Raw genomic sequence first — 23,097 nt, 5'->3', positions numbered from 1 at the left:
CTGTACAGCATCTGATTAATGTTACAGAACCAGGCATATATATGTGTGTGTGTATATATATATTTATAGATAAGTTTAGCACAGATCCTGTCCAACTGTTCCACTGTAGATACTTTAATAAGCTGTTCTTCAGAATCAAGCCCATAAGTTTCTACTGTATTTCACGCTGTTCTTCAATCAGAATTCTGACTTCAAATATAATTTTGCTTAAACACACACTTTTTTCCCCACCATTAACAAGAGAATCTGAAAACACATCCATTTTCCAGTGTAGCAGCCTTTCTCAGAAAGATCCTTAGAAGTTCAAAATGATACAAGTTTGGGAGAGGGAGAGGAGATTCTGCTGGGCTGTTTCTAACACAGGCTCCTAAGAGCCAACACATTACTGCTCACAAACCCCTCCACTTTGCAAACCATGAAGACTTTACAACCTATGAGACTTCTTGTCAGTGGATCTAGCTGGTGGCACACAGCTGAGCACCCAGTGCACTGAGCCTGGGTTGCACATGGTCCCTGTAAAAGTAACACGTCACAGCACAGAACTGCTGGGGAGTGTCTGACTGACAGTTCAAGGAAGAAAGAAAAGCTGCCTGATTTCCTGAAACTCAAGGGTACACTAACTGAGAATGTCATCCCTTATGTGGTAGAGGGAATGAAATTTCACCCACTGGTCAAAACCAACTCAAAGAACCTCTGGAACAACCCCCAAAACACTAAAAAACCCATTTACATAGGAACTTCATTAACGAGAAACTGAGAAGTTATTCTCATTCTCCTAAAGAATTGTTCTTCAGCATCAGAGCATTTGACCTTAAGTAGAAACTTGAGGTCGTTTGGCTTCACATATTTGGCTCTGACAGAGAAGGTACCTCTCTCTGTCAGTGGGTCCCACTGTTCTTGAACTTGTGTGGTCCAGTACTCCTATAAAAGTCCATAATTTGCTCTCATTTTGCATAGTTAAACAAGGAAGAAAGACAGTAGAAAATAAAACCTACCATCTCTCAGATTCTGCTAAAGGTATTAGGAATGTGGCAAAAAAACCCCAATAAAACAAAACCCAACCCATAAAAAAACCCCAAACAATGCTAAAACCTGGAAGATCTGAAATCAGTCTTATAAAATATTTTATAAAGTTAGCAATACTCCTCTACTGTGCAAAATTCACAAGAAAATCAGTGCTGCTACCTGTGAAAGCTCTACAATCAGCATTCATACCCTGGAATTAAAGATCCACTCAACCTAACTCTGATTCTTCCTCAATTCTTTTATTCTCCAAGGTACGATTCTTTTGATATCCTATTTACTCAGAGAACCAAATCTAAATTTATATAAACGCTGTCAGGCATCCACCAGGTAGATCTGAACCTAAGGGAGGAGAAATGGTAATTAAACAGCAACATCAACTCACCTTTGCAGTATGTTTTACTGAATAAACAATATTTGAATTTGTTGTAATGAGGACTGAAAATGGCACAAGATTAACATGTTATACCTGGAATTAATAACTAAATACGTGCTGAAGGCATATACTCCATCAGTCTCTATTCCATGGGCAAGAATCCTGCACTGCTCAAGCACAGACTCCTCTAAAACCACTGAGATGGCTATTCCACAGTGTGATTTATTGTCACAGCACAGTATTTTCAGTGCAATCTGATTACCAAGGCAGTTCCTGATTCAGTGTTCCCATCAGATGATGTGAACCACAGTACAATCATTTTCTTTCTTCAGTCCTTGAATTAGGTCATTTTAAAATCAGAAGATCAAAACCTTGCTAAAATGGAAGGTCTAAAATGTCCTCTGTAAACAAGACAGAACTGAAAATGTACTGCAATTACAGATGATGCAGTCACTCCTGTAACTATTTCACAGTTAAATCAGATTTTTTCCCCCTCCATCTCCCTTAAAATGACAGCACAAAGAATGTAATCATATCTTTAAGAGAGATGACATTTAGTCTCTAGAAGATGCTGGAAATGATCCAATATAGGCAAAAAAAAATGTTTCATCAGAAGTGTGTGAAGTTTATTCTTGCAATTGGGGTAAAATGAAACTTGGAAGAGTTAAAGACTTAAAGATTCTACTGGGACCATCTGGAGGGAACTGACAGCAGAACCACAAACTTCTGTAATTAGTGGCCTTGGAAGTTATCAGCAAGAAGAGCTCAGATAAAAACACCTTATAAGAATATTTGTACCAATTATTTATTTCTTCCCCCAAAACACAATTTAATAAAAAAAAAGGGAAAAAAGCAGATTTTTTTTTTTTCGAGACCTGGATAAAAGAATTATCATTTTCAACAGGTAGTTTACAATCAGTGGGGAATAAACAAGCAGTCCAGGTTTCCTGATTGATCCATTCAGGGTGTGCTCAGTAGCTGTCTATCAAACAACTTTATTTACAACTCAGCATCATCCTGCAGTAGATCTGGATCTTCATCATCCAATAAAAGGTCAGCATCCATGACTTCGTTCTCTTCCATGACATCACCCAGATCCGGAACAACATCGTCATCAATGTCACCAACATTTTCAACATGTTTAACCAAACCCATGTGATCCAGGGGGATCAAACTATGCCCAGCTGGCCCAGTAGTTCTTGCAATAGTGGCTGCCATTTCTGCTGCCACAGCAGCTTTCTGAGCCTTCTGCCTTTGCTGTTCTTCTTGTTGTCTGTGAGTCTTCATATGAGCATTGCGGCTTTTGATTTTGAAAAATACCCTAAATTTTAAAAGAAAAAAAGAAATCAGATAAAAACGCATTGCTTTTGATGAAGTGAGCCAAAAAAGACTCAACAACCTATCAGTACATTTGCTTCCTTGTCCTGAAATAGAAGTCAGTGAAGCCTGCAATGCCATGGTGCGAATTTCAGGGACAGACTACCAGATTTATACATCCTGATGGTATCAAAATGGCCTGCTCTGACTCTGCCAGAGGTAGTTTGTAACTCCCACACTTACTTCAGTATCCATGCACAGCCTAATCCTCCCTGTATTGGTTTTACAACAATCCTGCACAGGATGGAAAAAGTGAAGGAATATCCCATGAGGATGGACAATGCACAGCACCACAGAGAAAGCTGCGCACTGTCACATCCAAGCCTGTGATGAAGCAGAAAGCTGGACTGTCAGATATACAAATTCTAGCAGATAAATGGATTCAGGAAAATAGGAGGAAATACTGCAGGGGTATCACATCGAAAATGTCATGCAAACCCATCTCTGACAGTTTTGGTAAGAGGACTTTATCATCTAGGGGGAGAACTTCTTTTGAGACCATCAGAGTGAAAGAAAGGGTTTGTTCACAGCACTATTGATCTGGAATCTAAACAGGCAAATGTGATGCAATACTGCAGACACTCATATACACTTACTTGCCACACTCCTTGCAAGGAAAAATTGTTGTTGGGTCGGTCTCACCGCTCGTTGTGCTGTGGGCAGGTGAACTCTTGATGGAGCAGTATCCGCTCTGCGTACCAGATTTCTGCTTAGTGCCTGGAATGGTGCATTGTGTTTTCGTCACCTGATTCGTACCTCCATGAATGCGAGCATGGCCATTTAGGGCTTGTCGGGAACTGAACACCTGATGGGGGGTTGTTGGGTGGAGGGAAGAAAAGAAAAACCAACAAAAAATAAACCCCAAGAATCACAAGACAACAATGGAACAGAAACTGCAGAAAGTAGGATGCTGAATGCATATCACAACAACTGTACACATCTAATATGTATGATCCCACTAAAGAAACGTAGCCATAATAAAACAAAGCAGTGAGCTATCCTATTATTTCAGTTGTGTAACGTAATTGGAGCTGTTACCGTATAGTAATTCCAACTGATGCATCATCTCGGGATTCAATTTTCTGTACAGATCCAACTGTTTATATTTGGTGAGGTCAAGAATTAAAAGCAGTCAAAATATTTGTAATATCTTTGTAATACAGAGAAATTCAGGAGATATCACTGCCCAGGAGTAGTCTAAATCCACGATCTCAAAAATCACAATTCACTAGTTCACACGCACCACCCCTCCCCCCTCCTTAAATATACCAAACAGACTCACAGCGCCACAGTTTGGCATTTTACAGATGAAGGAGGACGAAGAAAGTGGAAGACCCTGAAGAGCAGGCAGATCTATGGGTCCAACAAGAGGGATAGCGGGTGGGTCAGGAGTCTTTTGCATTTCCCTTTCTTCCTTTCTGTCTTCTTCAATCTCCTCATCTTCCTCTAACACTTCCTCTTCTCCACTTGTCTGAAAAAGACAGTGCACTTAACAAATACTAGAAATAGGGTCAAAGACAGCACTGGATAGTAGAACATACACAGTTCTGAACATCAGGCTTTTTAATCAAGTCTGCTTCCCAGTTTCAGTATTTCCTCCCATCCTGAATGAACTTCTGGTCTTGCTGGCACTACCACCACTTAACGGATAAGCTATAGCACATGAAGCTTATCTGCAGTGCTCAAAACACCCTCCATCTGAATTATGGAGCTGTAGCTCCAAAGATCTACAGATGCAATACTCTCCTGCCATTAGAAAGGCAATGTACACTGCAATTGTAGCCAAGTTACTTAATAAACAAACAAACAAAAAAATCTAACTCACAAACCAACACATCTCAAGTGGTATTTGTACTAGAATGTTAGAGCAGCTTTTAGGAGCAGACATGGGCACAGGCATAATTTAAAGAGGTTTACCTGCTGGACTACAGTTAGATAATGGACTTTTATCTTGTTACAGTGCAGGAACACAGATCTTGGTGCAGCTGAGGTCACAAAATGTTTATACAGAATGTAATTTAGCATTATGGAAAAATTTTGCTTGGAAGATACCTATGTCACCTACTTCAACCTCCTCCTCAACACAGTACAAACAAAAATTATCAAGTGTTAAAGTTTCTCATATTCTTTTAGACTTACCAGGCATTCATCTCTTTTTTTCTCTAAACGTGTTCTGTGTTTCCTTCCCAAACGCAAGATTTTCTTCCAGGTATAGTAGTATTCCACACATTGTGCAACTGTCTTAGACTTAACCTGTAGTTGAGTAATACAGAAATAGTCCAATCTCAATTTTTTTCCTTTCATTTAACACTGTTTGAATATATTCCAAGAGGCTGGCTTTATTACGCAAACATTCAAATGGAGCAAAAAAAAAAAAAAAAGGCAGTTTGACTACAACAGGAATGCTCTTGTAGAATAGGTTTTTTTCAGAGTTTTTTTCAGTCAAATTTGTGTTGACTTTTTCAGCTTCAGCAGATTTCTCTGGGATTCTCTAGACTCCAGCCAGAAAATGACTCAGAATATACTTTTGTAGCTCAAGTGTACAATACAACTGAGAAATCTAGGAATTAAGATTTGATTTGCATAAACCCACATGTTTTTCAACATCGGAGCTAAGAAGTAGGGTATTGTGCCCTGAGATGTATACACCTTGCCTTTTCTGCTTTGTGGCAGAACATGAAAATTAAGCCCAAACATGTTCTCTCTTTATTAACAGGTTTCAACCCTTTCTGGCACCAGGCTCCATGCCAGGGACTCGGGTACCTTGTAACAAACTGCCAGAGAACACCAAGATGATAATGGAGAACCATAATTATCCCACACGTAGTATGCCATGATTTGGACTTCAAGTGTGGAAACTTTTACATGTAATAAAAAAAAGGAACAGTTTTTATTTATTTGTAACTGTTTTTTACTGGTACTTATTGCGTAGGTACGTCCAGTGAATAAACCACTCTTGTAACCACTGCTGGCTCTACGCCTGCAATAAGCTGGTCTGACACTGGAGGGAAAACAAAGAGGAACAGAACACAGCAAAAGGAAAAAAAAAACCCAACAACTGACAGAACAGAAATAACCTTACCATTTTCTGTACATATATGAAATCTTTGCTGTAGGTGGACAATGCCTCTTTGAACAGCCGCCTTTCTTGATGCGTCCATTTGTCAGAACCTTAAAAAAAAAGTTAATTCATTATAAATGATAAAAACTCACCACCTTTATGTTGATGTAGCATTTGAAACAAAAACTGGGAAGCCTCAAGCACATGCTACTGATAGCTGCTACCCAAATACAAGTATGGGTGTACTGACTCAGACCTCCAGCCCATCTAACCAGTATTCGGTCTCCAGCAGTAATCACAGATGGTTGCCTAGGAAACAGTAAGATCAGGGCAAGCAAACACAATGCCTCTCCCTAATTTTTCTTAACCTCTGACCACTTTTGGTGCAGGGGATTTCCTGAGTCTGGTGCAATGTGCTTATTTAGTAACTACCCTTGTAAGTGCTGAGCCACTCTTCCTTTCAACTGATTAAAATTCTTGCACTCAAAACATCCTTTGCTGAAGAGTTTCACAAACATGTACACCATCTGCATGAAGACCCATCTCCTTTTTCTTTGTTTCTTGGCTCCCAGTAGCTTCACTGGATGACCCTTTGTTCTTCAGCAGGAGGATAAAATGAACCCAAACTCGACCATCATCTCCATGCTATTCAAGATTCCATGTCCTTTCTGTCACTCCCAAACCTTTGATCATTACTGGTGTCCCTCTTTGAACCTTTCCAGTACTAAAACATTCCTTATAGAGATGACAGTACCAGAAAGGCACACAAAAGTCTATATATGAGCAACCTTCCGACTTTCACAGTGGCACCATGTTCTCTATTCTCTTAATGTTTGACCTTAGCTTTTGTAAAATACAGAGCTGATGCTTTCTTAGAACTAGCATTATAATCCCAAACTGTCGTTCTAACTTGAGAAGTATCACCACAGAACTCATAATTTCCTGTGTAAAGCTTGTATTGTTTATTCCCATATATGCCACTTTACATTTGACTACACAGAAGTTCATCTATCATTTTGTTCTCCAGACAACTCTTACAAGATCCTTTTGCAGCTCTTCACTTGCATGGTTTGAGGTAAGACACTTAAAACCTCTGTGACAGGGGTCACAAGTATGTAGAGACTGTAGCAATGTGCAATATGCAAAAAGTATTTTCTGATCATTTAATGGAAGCTGTATATAAAATTTCTAAATGTTGTTATTCTGCGTTTGCTCCACCAGCCTAACTGCCCATGAAAATGTGAAATCAACATTTAAATTGAAATGAATTTATGCTTCCTCAGTATTAAACAGAAGGAACACAGGATTGCTCTGCTGCATCAAAGCAGTGTTCTGTTTGTTAAGAGTGGGCAGCATTACATATATTAAAGGAAGGATATGCAAGAAGCCATAATGTGGACGCCTCTGAAATGACTTACACTATGAGAAGATTCTACTTTAGTGTGAGAGTTTCTGAAACATCTATAACTTTTATGACAAGAAATCCCTAATATTTCTGTCAACGTTACCATTCTCCATAGAAATGCTTGCCTCTGCACTGATTTCCATTAACTTGGACTTGACACCACACATGGTATTGAACTCTACACGTTACTTATGCCTATAAAAAATATATAGATTTTATTAACTACAAATGTTTTGCTTTTCAGCATCAGCTCTCAAGCTTACAAGTTCAGAGCAGGTATCTCACTGCTCCTTTATATGCTGAAAACTACAAAATTAACTTTTCTGCAGCCTGTTTTATGTAGGCTTTTCCAGCAATGGATATAAGCATGCATTAGTTATTTCCACAGAGATTTACACTTAAAGCTCTCTTAAGCATCAGAGAAAGGCACTGGCTTCAAGCCACAAGTTTAACTTATTCTATTATCATCCAAAGATCTTTCTGCTGACACACTGCCTTTCCATCTTTCCCACCCCGAACCAGTGTCATTCCCTTCTTACGCAACTTGTCAGTCGTTTGCATTTACCCTCACTTTGGACAGGGGTAAATGCACTGATTAAGTCCAGGGGGCTACTCTATTATGCCAAAACATAATTTTAAAAAGGATAACAACACCAAAGGAGGATTTTTTTCTAGTCATGCTGCTCTCCTGTCTCTACCCCACCCTCCTAAAAAAACAACACAATAAAAATAATAACACAGAATCATTTCCATGAACTAATTTTATTGGACACCTATGGAGGATTTGGGCCTTACAGACTTTCCCCAATAGCTGTGGTATTAGCAGAGACCCTTATAAGATTATGCGGGTTAATTGGAAGTAACCTAATTAATAGAATAAATCCTGTGTAGGAAAAGAAACAGAAGAAAAGCTGTTTTTAACTCTGGTTGCTGGGAAACCACTTTTGCTCTTGTTAGCTTGAGGGAGATATAGAGAACATGCATAGAGAGAGATCTGCAATGCAGCAAAAAAGAATTTTGGGCTTCGGAATACAGATAAAATTTTAAAGCTGATCTTTATGTTTAGACATTTATTCTGTATTTTCTTTTACCTGCCATATTGTTTCTGCACTGATTAATCGGTAATAAATATCTTCTACTAATCTGTGCACTTTGGACCCAACTTGTGGGTTTCAAGGGGGCTACACATACACATACACCTAGCCCACTGACAGTGGGGTCAAATCCACTACATCCAGCATACACTGGGTCTGATCCACACCCTACTGCAGTACCTACAAAAAGCTTTCAGACTGCTTGAAGTAGCTTATTTCAGAGACCATCTCTCCTGCAGTTCTCACTGCAGAACTTCAGACCTGAGAAATTCCACTGCTCAGATGAGAACAATGCAAGTGTTTGCAGCAGTGATTAGATACACGTTCCCTGTCTTCCCTAAAACACCATCCTGACAGATGGCCAAGTGTTAGGACAGAGAGATTAGGGTGTTCGTCCAAGCAGCCCTGGGTCAGCATAACCAGCTCTCTAGGCACACAACAGAAAATCCTCAAGTTTTACAGCTTGCTTCCCTCACAAGCCAACAGGTTTCCAAGGTGAGCTATTTGTTTGTACCCTCATTTGAGGGCAATGCTAAGGATGAGTTCGGATATTTATTGTTTGTGGTATCAGTAATTCTCATGAGTTAGTGCCATGCTCTGTCTCAGTATATTCCAACTTTAAATGTGGGAGGCCCAAGAGCTGTGATTTCCACAAGTCAACCCAAACAAATACCACTTGAAGTTATATTAAAGCTATTCATGCACTAGATTGTCAGAAATTCCCAAATGCCTCGAGTGGCTGATTACAAACCCCAAATAAACTGTTATTCAAGAGCTGCTGCATGGTGCTTGAGTGATGCTGTCATATAATATAAGTTGCAATCACACGCAAGAGCATTAGAAAATAATGCTTTGACTTGTTATTTTATGGTTCTTAAATCCAGATTGGTGATATTTTGTTTCATGCTGTGATAAGTACAATCAAACTTTCTTTCCTGCTTAAGAAATGGTGATATGCTGGTATCCACAGGTCTCAGTGCTAGTTAACAAGCATTAGCGTCATCTTATGTTAAAGATTAAAAAAACAGTCTCTCCTAGCTCCTCCCTGAATCCCAGTGAAACACTTTCTGAAACTACTGTGAAGTTGTTTCAGTAAAGACTGTTGGTCCTCTGCCACACAGGCAGAAATTTCTTATCTGCTTTGCTAATTAGATTGTTCACTGAGGAGGAGGTTGCTGGGATATTTCCTCATCTTCCTGCTCTCATGCCTTGAACTGTCTCACACGAATGATTTAGCATCATCTCTTCAGACAAGAGACCCTGGTCAAAGTTCCTGGCTGATGTTCTCCTCCATCCACCCACATGCCCACCCTTTTGACTGCAACAGAGTTGTTATCAAAGGCACTGGGCATCTCCCTCAGACAAAACTCTAAACCTGAAGTTTGCATTTATTCGTTATCATTATGAGCTGCCATCAAATGTGTTTTTGTTCTTGTTCTCAGGCCAAGGGGTTAAGGATTTGATTTACAAAAGATCTCCTGTTACTTGTGAGCCTTTCCAGTGGGCTGCTACAGCCAGGAAGTAGCTTGCTTCTATGATTATGTCGCACGATGACTGTAAATGGAAATCACTACATGAGCCTTGGACACTGTGATTGACTGACCACCAGAAGACAAACCAGAAGGTTTGTTTCCCATTGAGCCTAAACTGGAGATGAAGTCTTAACTGTCTTACGTAAAACCCTATTCTGTGTCTAAGCAGTTGTTAGCCACTACAAAGCATTAAGGACTAAAAGAGAGGGCTACAGAGGAGAGACATTTGCCATCTGTGTTCAGGTGACATGACTTAAGCCCCATGGCTTAACATCACGTCGTGTATTTCACGGAGGGCACTTCTGCTTCATCATCCCAATATACTTCTTGCTACATCTGTGAAAGAAGTCACCAACCCAGGCTTATTTTGATTAGACCCACACAAAGAGAGGCTCTGTAAGCAGCACTTAGTAGTAGGAGTTACACCACTGCCTCTTCAGAAGGATGCTCATGATCATCGTATTCTTTGATAGTGCACCATCACCTCAGAGAAGGCAGGCAGATGATGGAAGATGTTTATATACCAGACAATTAAGACCTTACTGATAGTAAATTATAAATTACAAATAGCAGTAGTTTTAAAAGGAGATCACATTTCAGTTTAAGAGAAAAAGAATCACTTGAGGCAGTTTTAAATCCATAAAACTTTACACAGCAACATGGATGCAAATTTTCCGTATATTTTCAGTCACGTAAAAAACTGCTAAACTTGTGACAAAAGGCTCTGGAAATACCCCTCGACACTGTCCACATCACCTCTCCATTAGATGCTGCCATCCCTGCAGCAGACAGCAGAGAGTGCAGTGTGATCCCATGCTCCAGCCTGGCATGCCAGGCTTGGACTCTGTATACCAGCAGACAGAGAGATCACAAGGAAACCTACCGGCGTAGTGGTAATTTGCCAAAGGATGACACTTCAATCTCACTGGCTTTCGCAACAGCAGCTTTTCAAGAGCAACCTAAATGAAAAAGCAGGGAAAAACAGAATTAGCAAATGCAATCGGCTGCTGCATAAAACTGCATTTAGAAGACTATTTCGTACAAGGATACGAATTAATTTTCTCTCTTTTCTGTCATACAAAATCACATCAAATTACTCACAGCCCATTAACACTGTACCTCACAAAAGAGCACCTAATGTGCACCTGCCTTGCCTTAATTAGCAGAAAACTGGCTATTACTTAGCAACTTCCAGCTCTTCCCTGCCTTCTGCTTGCCACATACAAACAGTTCATTGTGTTTGACTTGATAGTGTTAATTGACACTAATATTTAATGGTTGGTTTGACAGCATTAATATAGCATGAAGTCTTTTAGAATACCTGTTTAGGTCAACATCTGTCGGGAATGACAGCAAGTATAGCTAATCCTCCTTCAGAGCAGAGAAATAGATGATTTGTGGATCCCTAAAATTTTTCCCCTGACAATTCAGACTCCCTGTAAAGCAAATTCCACATCCTGACAGTAAGTTCAGTCACCTGACTCAGACCGCTCAGATACAGCTAACAGAGCCTAAGGAAATTGGGACACAAGCAAAAACCCACTGTATTGGACAATACTGTGAGATCATTCCAGCCCTGTGTTCTGTTGCATTTTGTTTTAAATTGGTTTTCCAGGAACTGGTGCAAGGGCCTTGTCTTTCTCAACGTTGGGGAAAATGGATGTTTTGCCCTAGTTAATAACATTCCCATCACTAAACTAATGCAAATATTTGAAATGCATTATTTATATAAGAACTGTGTGCAATTACCTCACAGTTCTGAACAAATAAGTAGATGTGACTGCTGCTACAAAAAAAGGTTTTTTTAAGGGCTAGAGGAGGACTAAGCTCTCTGTAACCAAGTATAAAGCCTGTGAAATATCAGGGCTGGAGCAAGCACTGGGAGACATTCAAAGCTCCAAGGCTATAAACTAAGTAATCTTATCTATATGAAATATACAGTAAACCTTCAGAGAGGCACTGCTTTGAAATTTAAATTTATTAGAGAATAAAGTGAAAAGTCATTCCCCAAAAATGTTACAGGATGTTTAAAGCATCACTGCAAATCAATCAGAAATCTTTTTTATACAACCATATCTAAATCCATTTAATAAAGCATGCTAATTTATCTGCAGAAGAGGATCATATCTCCCCTTTCAGCTTCTTATCTTACCATAATATCTCCTTTCGCTTCAAAGAGAGAGTGCAAAGCGTATTCTGAGTTAGTTCCTCCACCAGGTAACACACTGGAACAGCTCATATTTAAAAGGTCTTCCACTGTCAGAAATAAGTCAACATTTTACTGCTGATACAGTAGCCTGTCAGTCAAACATCCAGAGCCAAAGATTCTGTAATGCTACTCAAAGACCACATAGTTCAGGGCAGCAGCTTCTTCCATACTCTCTCTCCTGAGCATCTCATCTCCTTTTTTTAGGATAACTCACTGAGGAGAGGATGTGCAGAGCGCATCCTTGGGACAGGACAAGCTACTACAGAGCCAGAGATCTACCTGTGAGGCAGTGACTTGCACATGCCAGTGATGTTGTTGTGCCAAGAAGGCCCAGCCAGGGTAGAGAAACAGAAATGAACCGTGCTGGAAGCAGGAAAGAACTCTGTTCAGGACAGGTAGAATCCACCAACCCTGTCACATTTCCTCTCAGCTATGGTCACAAGACAGGCCCAGGGGCCATCAGCTGCCTCTGATCTGTGACCTCTGCCCTTACAAGACAGTTCAGTACCCAACTTCCCAGAACAATCCTTCCCCCTTGGCTGCCAAAAAGCAGTTCATTCAGACTTCACTTTAAATGCCATTATATAATGCTATTACTCTGAATCTGTAACATGTAGTTCTGGTCTTCCTCTGCATTCTCAGCAATTAATATTCTCCTGAACGTTTTGTACAGTACGCACATGAGAAATCAATGTGTATTTCTTCAACAGGCACAGGCTGACATAGGAACTTCTAAAACAGCAAATCATCGTACCTCTTTGTTGGAAGACTTTGTTCTCCAGTTCTGGCCATGGTTTCCAAACCAAAGTAGCCTTGTGCACGTCTTTCTCCATTAGCAATCTGTCCTGCAGCTCAGGAATATCAGCCTGGAACCTGGACCCGATATTGATTCGCCTGTAAAGATGAATAAATACGTAAGTATTCAACTACACAAAGTGCAGAAAAAACAGAATTCACATTAGTGTTCACTTTATTTCCAACAAAACTTTTATTGCACTCAAGTGGCAGGAAATTGTGTCAGATTGCTTTACGCAATGCTCTACTCCCAGTGGGGTAAGTATTTTGAATACTAGAGAGAACTGATCTCTTGGGGGAAAACAAAAATTTCAATATGCAATTTAAACTATACTGAGACATCACACCTTAGGGACAACCCAAGCTATCTTATATGCATGACTAGCAAAGAGGCTAGATGTCAGAAACAGCAAATTTCTGTTCCATAAAGAATGGTACTCTTCAGCAGAGAGCAGAAAGAACCATTACTGCTGAGGGACAATCCTGTTTGCATTTGCCTGGGGAACCTACCAGGTAACACCTTCCTAAAGCTCCACCGTAGATATAAAAATATATGTTAAAAACCTAAAGTACTGCATCAGCACATTTTCCTCACAGCCCTCTTCCCAGCCATCACTGTTGTTTCACTTTCAGTGGCTGCCACCAAGCCTCTCCTAGCATTTTTGAGCCATGACACCTAAATCTCCTACAGTCGCTTTGCTCCAAACGTCCTCAGCCGCCATCCACAGGGAACTTCAATGAGTCCAGCTCAACATGATTTCAGGCAGTTGAATGCTACCTGCCCAGTTCAAAACACTTCAGGCCACATGCTCTAGGCTGGAGATAGTCTATAAAAGCAGTGACAAAAAAAATTGTTTTTCTTACGGTTCAACGGTCTGTTCTCCAGGCCCAGGCGTCACTGGAATGACACTTCCATCAATACTATCTGAAACAGAGATTGGAGTTTGAGTATTGCTGTGTTGCTGTTGGTGCACCACCTCTAGGGCTGCACTGACACCTCCCTATTAACATCAACATTACTCCAGTCTACGATGCAAAAATGACCCTTTATTGATATTTAGACAGAAACAGTCTAAATTGTTACAGGTAACAGAAATGTCCAAACTCGCAGAGGTTTCTACTGCTCTGATCATGGGTGATTAGACACCTTTTCTTGTGAAGCACTGAATAAATACTTAAAGTGAACCCCCTATCTCAAACCAAATCTTTTTCCTCCACTTCAGAATGCCCAGATGCAATGAGAGGCATGGTGGTCCTTTCTCGAGGCAGACCACATGGAAAGATCATAGCCTTACTCGCTGATTAGGCTCCTCTATTCATTTTATGCCTCAACACTGCCTCTGCAAAATCCAAGGCAAAACTGGACTTTTCCTGTGACTTAGCAGAAGTGGCCATGCATGTGAGCACACATAAAAATCATCGATGTGATAACACAGGAAGACAGGACAGTGGCATTTCCTTTGTACTGCTGCTCTGTAAAAGTAATACTTACTAGACCGACACAGGAGCACCCGTGGAGTAGGTGTCAGGGGAGTAAGTGGCAGCTGAGTATGTGAGGTGCTATGAGATGAAGTGATAACACTGCTGAAGAGACCAGACCCTTGCCGAACCGGACTAAGCATCGGTGGCGGAGTGTAGGGGGGGAGCTCATGTGTCCGGTCTAGCAGATGATCTCCCAGAACACGGGGAGAGCGAAGCTGACTCTGGTACAGAGTGGCACCGGAGTGGGACATGCTGAGGTTGAAAGAAGGAGGAGGTATGAAGAGAGGTTCCGGTCTGTGCCGATACTTCTTCTTATCCTGCAATGGTTTGAAGTTTTCTTCCAATTTTACAGCACTTGGATGAGGCTTTTTGTTAGTTTCCTAAATGAAAACATGTAAAACCTTAGTATTCAGGCATGCTTAAACGTAGTTTGCACACAATCTCCTACAGGTTTGGGCAATGGCCACAGAAAAGCTGTAACCAGCATGCAGTTATTCAGGTACCACCATAATAACCCTGGCCAATACAGTATCTGGTGCTACACAGAAACCTCAGGGGAGTGAGAAAAAACAGGATAAATTAACCTCCACCCCTGTCAGCCAGCCCTCTGGGTCAAGGCACGGCTGAGCCACAGGGACAGACATAGAAAGGCTGCTGCCAGCTTTTGAAAGTGCTGGGAAGGGCTCTCCCAGACCACGAGTCACCCCCGCCCTTCTTCAATTCTACCCAGGCACCCTGGGCACTTCTATTTGCACTGAGCACACACACAGGCTGTTGGGAGATACTTCATGTGAGTCACTGTTTATTAGAAACTTTATATGAGAGCTTTATCAATGCATGCATTTAGTTTGACCAGGAAGGACACATGAGCTCAGTGAAATTACTGCAGTACTCAGCAGCAGAAAAGGAAGAAAAATGTAATAAATTCAAATTCTTTGCCTCTTATCACTACATTCCCATCGGCTTGATTACAGTCCAGCTGCAACAAATCTTGAACTTAACTCTCTCCTTTTTCCTTGGAGAAAAAAAGGGTAGTAGCTGACCATTTGGGAAATTCACACACTGTAACATGTGCGGACTTCTAGAATTTGAATGTTAAAAATCATTTAATAACATTTAGAGTACACAGAAGCAGAAGGCACAGAATCTGTGCGAACCTGGAATCTGGATTTCTGTGGGGTGGGGATGAGGTGGGAAGAAAGAGGTTCTCAATTTGTGCTTTAAGAACATGGTATATGAACACAGAATTAAATGTACTGCTTTTAGGTGTTCAGATTGTAAGTCATCTTTAGGATAAATCTGGGAAGTAGAATAAAATTTTTGACTGATGGGGTTACTCCATAATGTCTGCATCATCTGGTAAATTCTACTACTACATGAAGCAAATTACTGCAGTGTATGTTTAAACAACATACATCTTTACACCATGGGTGGTTCTTGTGAATCACATTCACCCAATAAAAATCATGTTAAACAAGCATTAGCACTGTCACCCTTTATCCCTAATTTAATAAGTTCCAGCTTGAGGAAATGTTTTTGATTACAGAGGTCCTGTCCTCTCTGTTAGATCATGGCTGTATCCTCTCCAACAGCTGTTAACATTTTTTCTCTGTGAAAAAAAATTAACTTTTGGAAGAGTTTTGCTTTTGCATGGAAGAAAATGCAGCCTTACAGAGGATTTTTTTGATAATGGACAGTGAAAATTACCTGAAAGGATAGATACAGTCCATCAGGATGGTGAACATTTAGTGTTCAAAAAGGAGAAAGGAGAAAAAATCCAAACAACCCAAAACCTAATAAAAATACCCAGAGGGCCAGATCTAAGTCTTTGATTAAGGGCTCATTTGGTACTCCTTTTTCACTAGTGTAAAGCAAACCAGCCACCCAAGACAACATCTGAGAAGTCCTAAATACCTCCACCACCTCCATAGCTTCACCTACAGTATACCTTAACTGCAGTGGGGCTATGCCAACTACTGCTTTCAAAAAAGATCACACTGAATAGGAAAGGAGATAGTGGTGTCCATGGGCTCTTGATTAAGAATCACCCTGATACTTTTCTGAAGCTTGAGGAACTGACTCCTATTATCCAAGACAGAATGCATCCTTGTGGGCCCTGCTGCCGCATCCTGACAGATCCACTCTGGGCAGACCCCTGATGGACCTCCTTTAACCGCTGGCTTCAGCTCATCATCCTATTGCCTTGCTGAATGTTTAGTTACTTTCTGCTGTTTGATTCCATCAGCTTTGTGGGAGCTTTTCTGGACAGCTCAAAGCACGGTATAAATAAATGCAACACAGCTTCAGTTCTTTGGTATTAGGAAAAAAACCCTCTCCAATGGCACAAAGTCTTTTTAAAGAAGAAGAGGGAAACTGTAGATCTTTTGATCATTCAATGTTTCCAATGCTACTGCTTATATAAAAGATAGGGTCCAGAGAAGAAACTGCATGCATTTCGTTTGCTTGGGCAATAACAAAGACCACAAGCATCATTTTGAGGGAACGAATGTGCATTTAGCCAAACACTGGCAGATTTAATCAGTCACTTTACATACACTGCAGAAATACACAAGCCCAAGCCACCTACTCTGATGTCTCTAGAGAAGATCTCCCACTCAGAGCTCAAGGATTCAGAAAAGACTGTCCCTATTCTTTAGAGGAACTAGAAATAGAAATGAAAAATTGTACTGCTGAGTTACTAAGTATTGTGAAATGTTGGCTTTCCCAGTAAAGTGGAAGTTTGTGTGTAAAACCTCTGCTTGAAAGGACGAGAGAAAAGATTTCATATACATTTAAAATTAGTGTGAATGTCTGAGTGAAGGGTTGGGGGGGTGATAAATACATGGAATATTTTAAGGAGTCCCCTATGATGGTATATGCTGTCCCCTTGTTTGGCCATCAGCCTCTCATGGAGCAGGAAAAGAAAAAAAATCACAAGAGTATTTCTCTGCATTGTACAGATAATACCATACAGTGCTTATACTCCCCAGTAATCCCTTATCATGTCTGCCAACATGGATTTGAAGGAACAAGCAGAATCTGTTCCTACACTGGAATATGAAATAAATACTGCTTGCTCCAGGACTCTTTCAGGAAAACAATAAAGAGCATTTTCACATCTCATTCAAGTACTCATCAATTCCTTGTGCTGCCTGACAATTTCAGTTTTACGAGCGAAATGAAAGCACTAAGCATAGCTATTTTTTCTGTATCAGAACTCTCAGTGATTAACCCTTCAAGCTGATGCATGCAGAGGGAAAGGGAAAAATTACTTCACTGCAAAACTCCAAGTCGACAAGCTTCATACTGGCTTGGAGCACCCATTCTAAGCACTGCACTATCTTCAGCTGAAATGAGCAGCACATATATCTGACTTTAAAGAACAGGAAGAAATAAAACTGCCGAATTTAAGCAATAACATAACAGTGAAGCAGCCTGAAAAGGAAAAAAACAAAACCAGTAAAAAGATAGTAAATCCCTTTGTTCTAGTGGGATAAAATAATATTACATTCTGATTTCAAATTACTTATTTTCAACTGAGATCTTGATTCCTCAGCAAAGGGAAAATAAGTATTTCCAAATCATGGAGGAAGACATGCCGTGATGTTACAAGACTTTTTTTTGTTTATTAGGAATCATAAAGAGTCCAGAAAATATTTTAAAACACAGATGTTTTAGAAAATAGCGGCACTATAAGCAAAGGGATTTAACAAGCACAGGACAGTTAGTGGCAAGAAACACAGCACTCACAGAGGATGAGCAGGGGTTGGCCACTTTTGGACTGCATGGTGGAGAGTAAGTCATCTTCACGAGAACGGGCATCTCGTCATCTGACACAGAGTTGGCAGGCTTGTCTGTGACTGTGGCAGCGCTGGCAGAGGGCTGCGTGCTGGGCTCAGGTGACAGAAGCTTTACAGGGACAGACACTGGCATGACGATGGGCGCGAGGCTATCCACCTCTTTAGGCAGCGGCTGCTGTGGTGGTTTCTCTCCTTCATCCTGTACAGACAATTAAAGGCTTTCAGCCCGAGTGAGGGAGCGCTGCTTCTGGATCGATACACTACACAATGTATGCACCGTGGCTGGAAAGAAGTGGCCAGGGTTACAAAACACACACCAGCATTCCTTCCTGGGACTCTTTATTTGCCTTCAATGATGTTGGCGGATTACTTATGATTCCTGCATAGGATTCAGCCTTGGTGACAAATAATCACCTGAAACACCCTTACAAGATAACTTGCAGGAGGGCAGATAAACACATCTCTTTATATCACTACAAACAGAGAATTCTCCACTACTCACCTAAAAACAAAGACACAAACTGTAACTTTGGTAGCTTTTTACCTTCCTATGGTGTTCCTTTTTAGGACAGAATTTCTAAAATATCGGGATAGAGAACGACCAACTGACTGTTATGCAGAACAACTCAAACACGTTTTTGGTTTGGCATTTTTTGATACCTATAGAACTAAAACACTTCGGAAAAAAGCTGTCAAAGATTCAAAAATTCTGCTCCTTCAGTTAAAGCCTGGGAAGGCTTCCAATAAATATCCCTTAGTCATCCAAGTAGTTCAAATAAAAATAAGGAAGACTTGATGCTCCTGGTATGTCTAATATAATAAACAAACATGCAGGGGAAAAAAATTAGACACTCCTGACATGACTTTGTAGGGTGTTTCTGTAATGTGCAGAAAAAAGAGAAGGACAAACACTGATTTATCCTCCCCCACTGCCTCTGACTTTAAAACAAGACTTCTGGCCTATAACCTAACAAAATTATGTGCATTTCTACTTACACAGGGTATGACATAACAAAACAGCGCTGAGAAGAACAAGTTTTGACAGTAAAGCAAAGCATGGCAAAGCAAGCAAACACAAAAGGAGAGTGCCAAATACTGAAGTAAAATGGACCGATACCTGTTTGAAGCTGGGAGATGCTCTTACTCCTCCATGGGACCTCATGTGACCATTTAGAGCAGGCAAACTCTTAAACTCCTTCAAGCATATTGAACACATTAGCTTGTTCTTCGCATCAGCTCTCTCAGGAAGTGTTTCTCTGTTCTGGCCACTATATTTGTTTTCATTTTTTTAAGCATGGAGCAGAAGAAAAAACATTAATTTGGTATGTTTCCTTTGTTGCAGAGGAAGCTTTTTTAGTCAAGGAACTAAATGAAATTTTACAGCTAGATGGTTATGAAGTCATAGTTAAGCATGTGGTGACTGCTATGGAATACATGGCCAATAACCTAGATGAGCTGTTCCCAAGATGGGGAGAAGGGAAGTTTTGAGTAGGATGTGCTCATCAAAATGTGGGTCTCAATATAGAAAAGTCTGAGAACCCATGAGATCTATCATGACAGGCCTACATTTTCCCCCCTCATGACACCAATTAACAAGTACTTGGACACAATGCCTCTAACTTATGGTAGACAACCATGTTCGTTGTCAACCTCAACCTTCAGAGGTGAGACCTTAAGAAAAAATAGAAGATCTCTGCTGCCAAAGTTACAAATCCAAACCACACACCATTCCTTCACTTATAAATGCAACAGAGAGCAAACTGCTCCCCTGCTTTCGGGGTTTTTTTAGTTTCCTTCCCATACCCCCTTTTTTTTTTATTTATTTGATTTTATTGTGGAAGGGGGATGCTGGAAATCACACAAACTTAAAATCACAAAACACAAAACTAAGGATGTTTCTAGGAGAGCAACAATTATTACCTACCCAGACTGCATTCTTTTCCCTCTAAACTGCAGAACTTTGCATTTCTCATATTTAAATTAAAAAGACCAAAAAAAAATTTTAAAAATACCTTTGTTCTGGGGATAGCTGCTGCAGTCTGCCTTCTGACAGTTGCACCTGCTATCAAAGGAGGAGAAAGAAAAATAAGGGAAAAAGGAGAAAATAATTTTTCAGGAAATATTAATGCATAAATGAAGATCCTTACAGCACTAAGTTTGCATTTTGTGTATGATTTTACCGATATTAAAAGCCTCTGAGAGCCTGACATCAAATCAGTGCCCCTGTCAGCATAGCTAGTGTAAGTTTTCTTCCATTCACCTATTGTTGAAGCCTTTGTTCTGACCCAGAAGCACTACTTTTGGAAACAGGGAGTTTACTAACTGCTCCTGAACAACTGAGCCTGCAGGTGTTGAAAAAATCAGCAAGAACGCTTTGTTGTCACTGGGTCCCTCCTCCCCAGAAACCGAGGCAGACCTTCCCAAAGCCTCTCAGAGGGAAAGCAGCAGTGCCACAGCAGTAGTTCTGTGCTGCTGCCAGCCTGGCCCAGAGCCAGCCCAGAGAGGCAGACAGAAGCCTGTTAATGCAATTTCCCAAAACATCCCAGAGATGCCCACCACTCACATCCTAACCTTCTAACTCTCCTCAGGCCATATGGTTTCCACACCTTGCTACTCTTCTGCAAACAAGTTTGGCTGAGCATGCATCTGAAATACTACTTACCTGAGGCCATGTGGTGCTGGGAGAGTCTTGCTGAGAGCTTTTGTTGTTCAGATGAACTCCCAAGGGTGGCAAAAGTGTTCGATGAGGGATGGCATTACCTACAGAATTTACCTCCTGCCGTGCAGGATCCTCCGTGGTCTCTGGTGGAGTGAGGCCAACGTGGGAGTTCAGAGGTGGCACTCTGCTCTTGCTCTGGTATTGCTTCTGCTGATCTTGCTGCTGCTGCTGCTGCAGTAAACTCTGTGGGTACAAGTGCCTGTACTGTTCATGGGGATCTTGGAAGCAATACTGAGGCACTGCTCCCAACTGGATAAGCTGCACAGGATGACTAGGATCCTGAGAGTACTGGTGTGGTTCATGCATAGTCTTTGGATCAGGTTCTCTGTGATATGGAGGAAGTGGCAATTGCATCTGCTGCTGCTGTTGCTGTAACTGCTGCATGACAGGCTGTGTTTGGTAATACTGAGCGATTTGCACTGGACACTGCCGCTGCTGCCGAGCTGGCTGCTGCTGCTGGATCTCCTGGATCGAGAGCCGCTGGTGTCCCTGCTGTGGCTGAGCGTAGTACTGAGGCTGCTGCAAGTGCTGCATCTGCTGTGGTAAGAGCTGCTGGGACTGCATTTGTGGAACGTGCGTCTGTCCCTGCTGAAATGCAGAATGCATCTGCATTTGTGATAGGTGCTGCTGGTAGTCGTAGTACAACTGTTGGTGCTGCATGACTTGCATTTGTTGCTTTTGCTGTGTGCTTGCAAAATTCTGTTGCGTTTGCTGTGGCACTGGTTGATATCTTTGTACAGTGGAAGTTACAGGCTGCTGCTCAACCGCTGGCTTCTGGGACAGCAGCTGCCTGAGTGCACTGTCACCAGAATTATCCACCATCGAAGACTCGGTGTGCAAAACCTGAGCCATGTTGTTGACTTGAATTCTAAGATTTTGGTTAGCAAATACTTGCGTAAAGGAGTCCAATTTATGCAGGACCCCACTGGTAATTTTTTGCGATCGATTTTCACTGGGTTGAGAGTAAGAATATTGGTATCCATCATGGGAGTCCCCCTGCCCGAGGGGGCTCCAGACTGCGCTTTGATTATTCAAATTGTTCCTTGCTGGGACATGGTTTCCTGAGCCAGAATGTGTCCAGCTGGTTTGTCTAGATGTATGCATTGAACCAAGGCTTTTTGAACCTACAGGCAAAGCTATACTGTCCCGTGAATCTTGGGGAAACTGAGGGGAGAGGGGGGATGCCTGGGGAGCATCCATAACAGACGTCCCATAGCTATGATTTAGAGATGGAAGGGAGTTCATTTGGTGTTGTTCGTAGTACAAGTTCTCATTGTTGTTGGCAGTATGGTTAGTTTTATACAATTGCTGGTCCCCCATTTTTGGTCACTTCTGTTCCAAACTTACAGGCACGCAAACCATGGAAATCTCTATGAACCCTGAGATAGCTGAGTGAGGGGAAGGGAGGGAGGGGAGAAGAAGCTAGAATTACTTATAATTCAGCATGTCCATGTGCATCACAAGGACTAAAATCTCCTCCAGTCTGTCAGTAATTCCAACCTCAGACTCGACGTTGCTTCACATCTTCAATAAGTGGACCACAGCACAAATCCTACACAGATCAGTAAGTTCAGTGTGCCAAGCACCTGTGGAGTAAGTGAAAGACAAGGTAAATGCTGACTCTGTGCATAAACTGTTATTATTATTGCCTCAGAGGAAACTCTAAAATCTTCTAATTTGAAATCCATAATCAGATGCAAAATTGTAACAGCTGGGCTATTTCAGAGCAGTTAGACTACTTCATCTCATCCCGTTATCCGGCCTCTTCTCTAGTGCTCCAATAAAATCATTCTGCCAAACCAATAAAAGCTTATTCTTCAAAACTGTCTTTTCCCCTAAATTATATGAACATTCAAGCATTGTAAGCTTGCTACATCCTGCACCCTCATGACTAATTTTAGTCAGACAGTTGACTATCAAGCCAAGTCACAGACTCACAGAATGGTTGGGATTGGAAGGGACCTCTGTAGATCACCGGTTCAATGCCCTGCTAAAGCAGGTTCACCTGTGCGTATCTCCAGAGGAGGAGACTCCACAACCTTTTACAGTGCTCTGACACCCTCCAAGTAAAGATGGACGTATTATAACTAAGATGGAATTTCCCGTGTTTCCGTTTGTGCCCGCTGTCCCTTGTCGCTGGCCACCACTGAAAAGAGTCTGGTTCCATTCTCTTGACACCGGCCCTTAAGAAATTTGTATGCATTGATAAGATCCCCTCTCTGTT

At 41.2% G+C, this 23,097-nt stretch overlaps 1 protein-coding gene across 8 annotated transcripts in view; it reads right to left on the bottom strand.

Annotated features, from left to right (window-relative positions):
* Positions 1-2,186: 2,186 nt before the first annotated feature.
* The window catches only part of TRERF1 (transcriptional regulating factor 1), a 99,935-nt gene continuing 79,024 nt past the window's right edge, over positions 2,187-23,097 (bottom strand). For 5 of the 8 annotated variants that reach the window (XM_051783113.1, XM_051783112.1, XM_051783110.1 and 2 more), the window contains 14 exons: positions 20,817-22,459; positions 20,167-20,216; positions 19,272-19,422; positions 18,105-18,353; positions 14,365-14,734; positions 13,737-13,797; positions 12,832-12,971; positions 12,021-12,124; positions 10,752-10,827; positions 5,859-5,947; positions 4,916-5,029; positions 4,059-4,247; positions 3,373-3,581; positions 2,187-2,720 (listed from right to left, as the gene is read on the bottom strand). In XM_051783113.1, the coding sequence (XP_051639073.1) occupies positions 2,399-2,720; positions 3,373-3,581; positions 4,059-4,247; positions 4,916-5,029; positions 5,859-5,947; positions 10,752-10,827; positions 12,021-12,124; positions 12,832-12,971; positions 13,737-13,797; positions 14,365-14,734; positions 18,105-18,353; positions 19,272-19,422; positions 20,167-20,216; positions 20,817-22,193 (3,501 nt within the window). In that variant the 5' untranslated portion in view covers positions 22,194-22,459 and the 3' untranslated portion in view covers positions 2,187-2,398. The remainder of the gene's footprint in view (positions 2,721-3,372; positions 3,582-4,058; positions 4,248-4,915; positions 5,030-5,858; positions 5,948-10,751; positions 10,828-12,020; positions 12,125-12,831; positions 12,972-13,736; positions 13,798-14,364; positions 14,735-18,104; positions 18,354-19,271; positions 19,423-20,166; positions 20,217-20,816; positions 22,460-23,097) is intronic. The other 3 variants (XM_051783115.1, XM_051783117.1, XM_051783116.1) reach the window with 3 other exon arrangements.

This window comes from Manacus candei, unplaced genomic scaffold (assembly GCF_025592945.1).
Source record: "Manacus candei isolate 608988 ecotype Guabito, Panama unplaced genomic scaffold, ASM2559294v1 h1tg000017l, whole genome shotgun sequence".
NCBI lineage: Eukaryota > Metazoa > Chordata > Aves > Passeriformes > Pipridae > Manacus > Manacus candei.
Note: the sequence above shows the minus strand (reverse complement) of the source record. Positions and strands in the feature narration are given on the sequence as shown.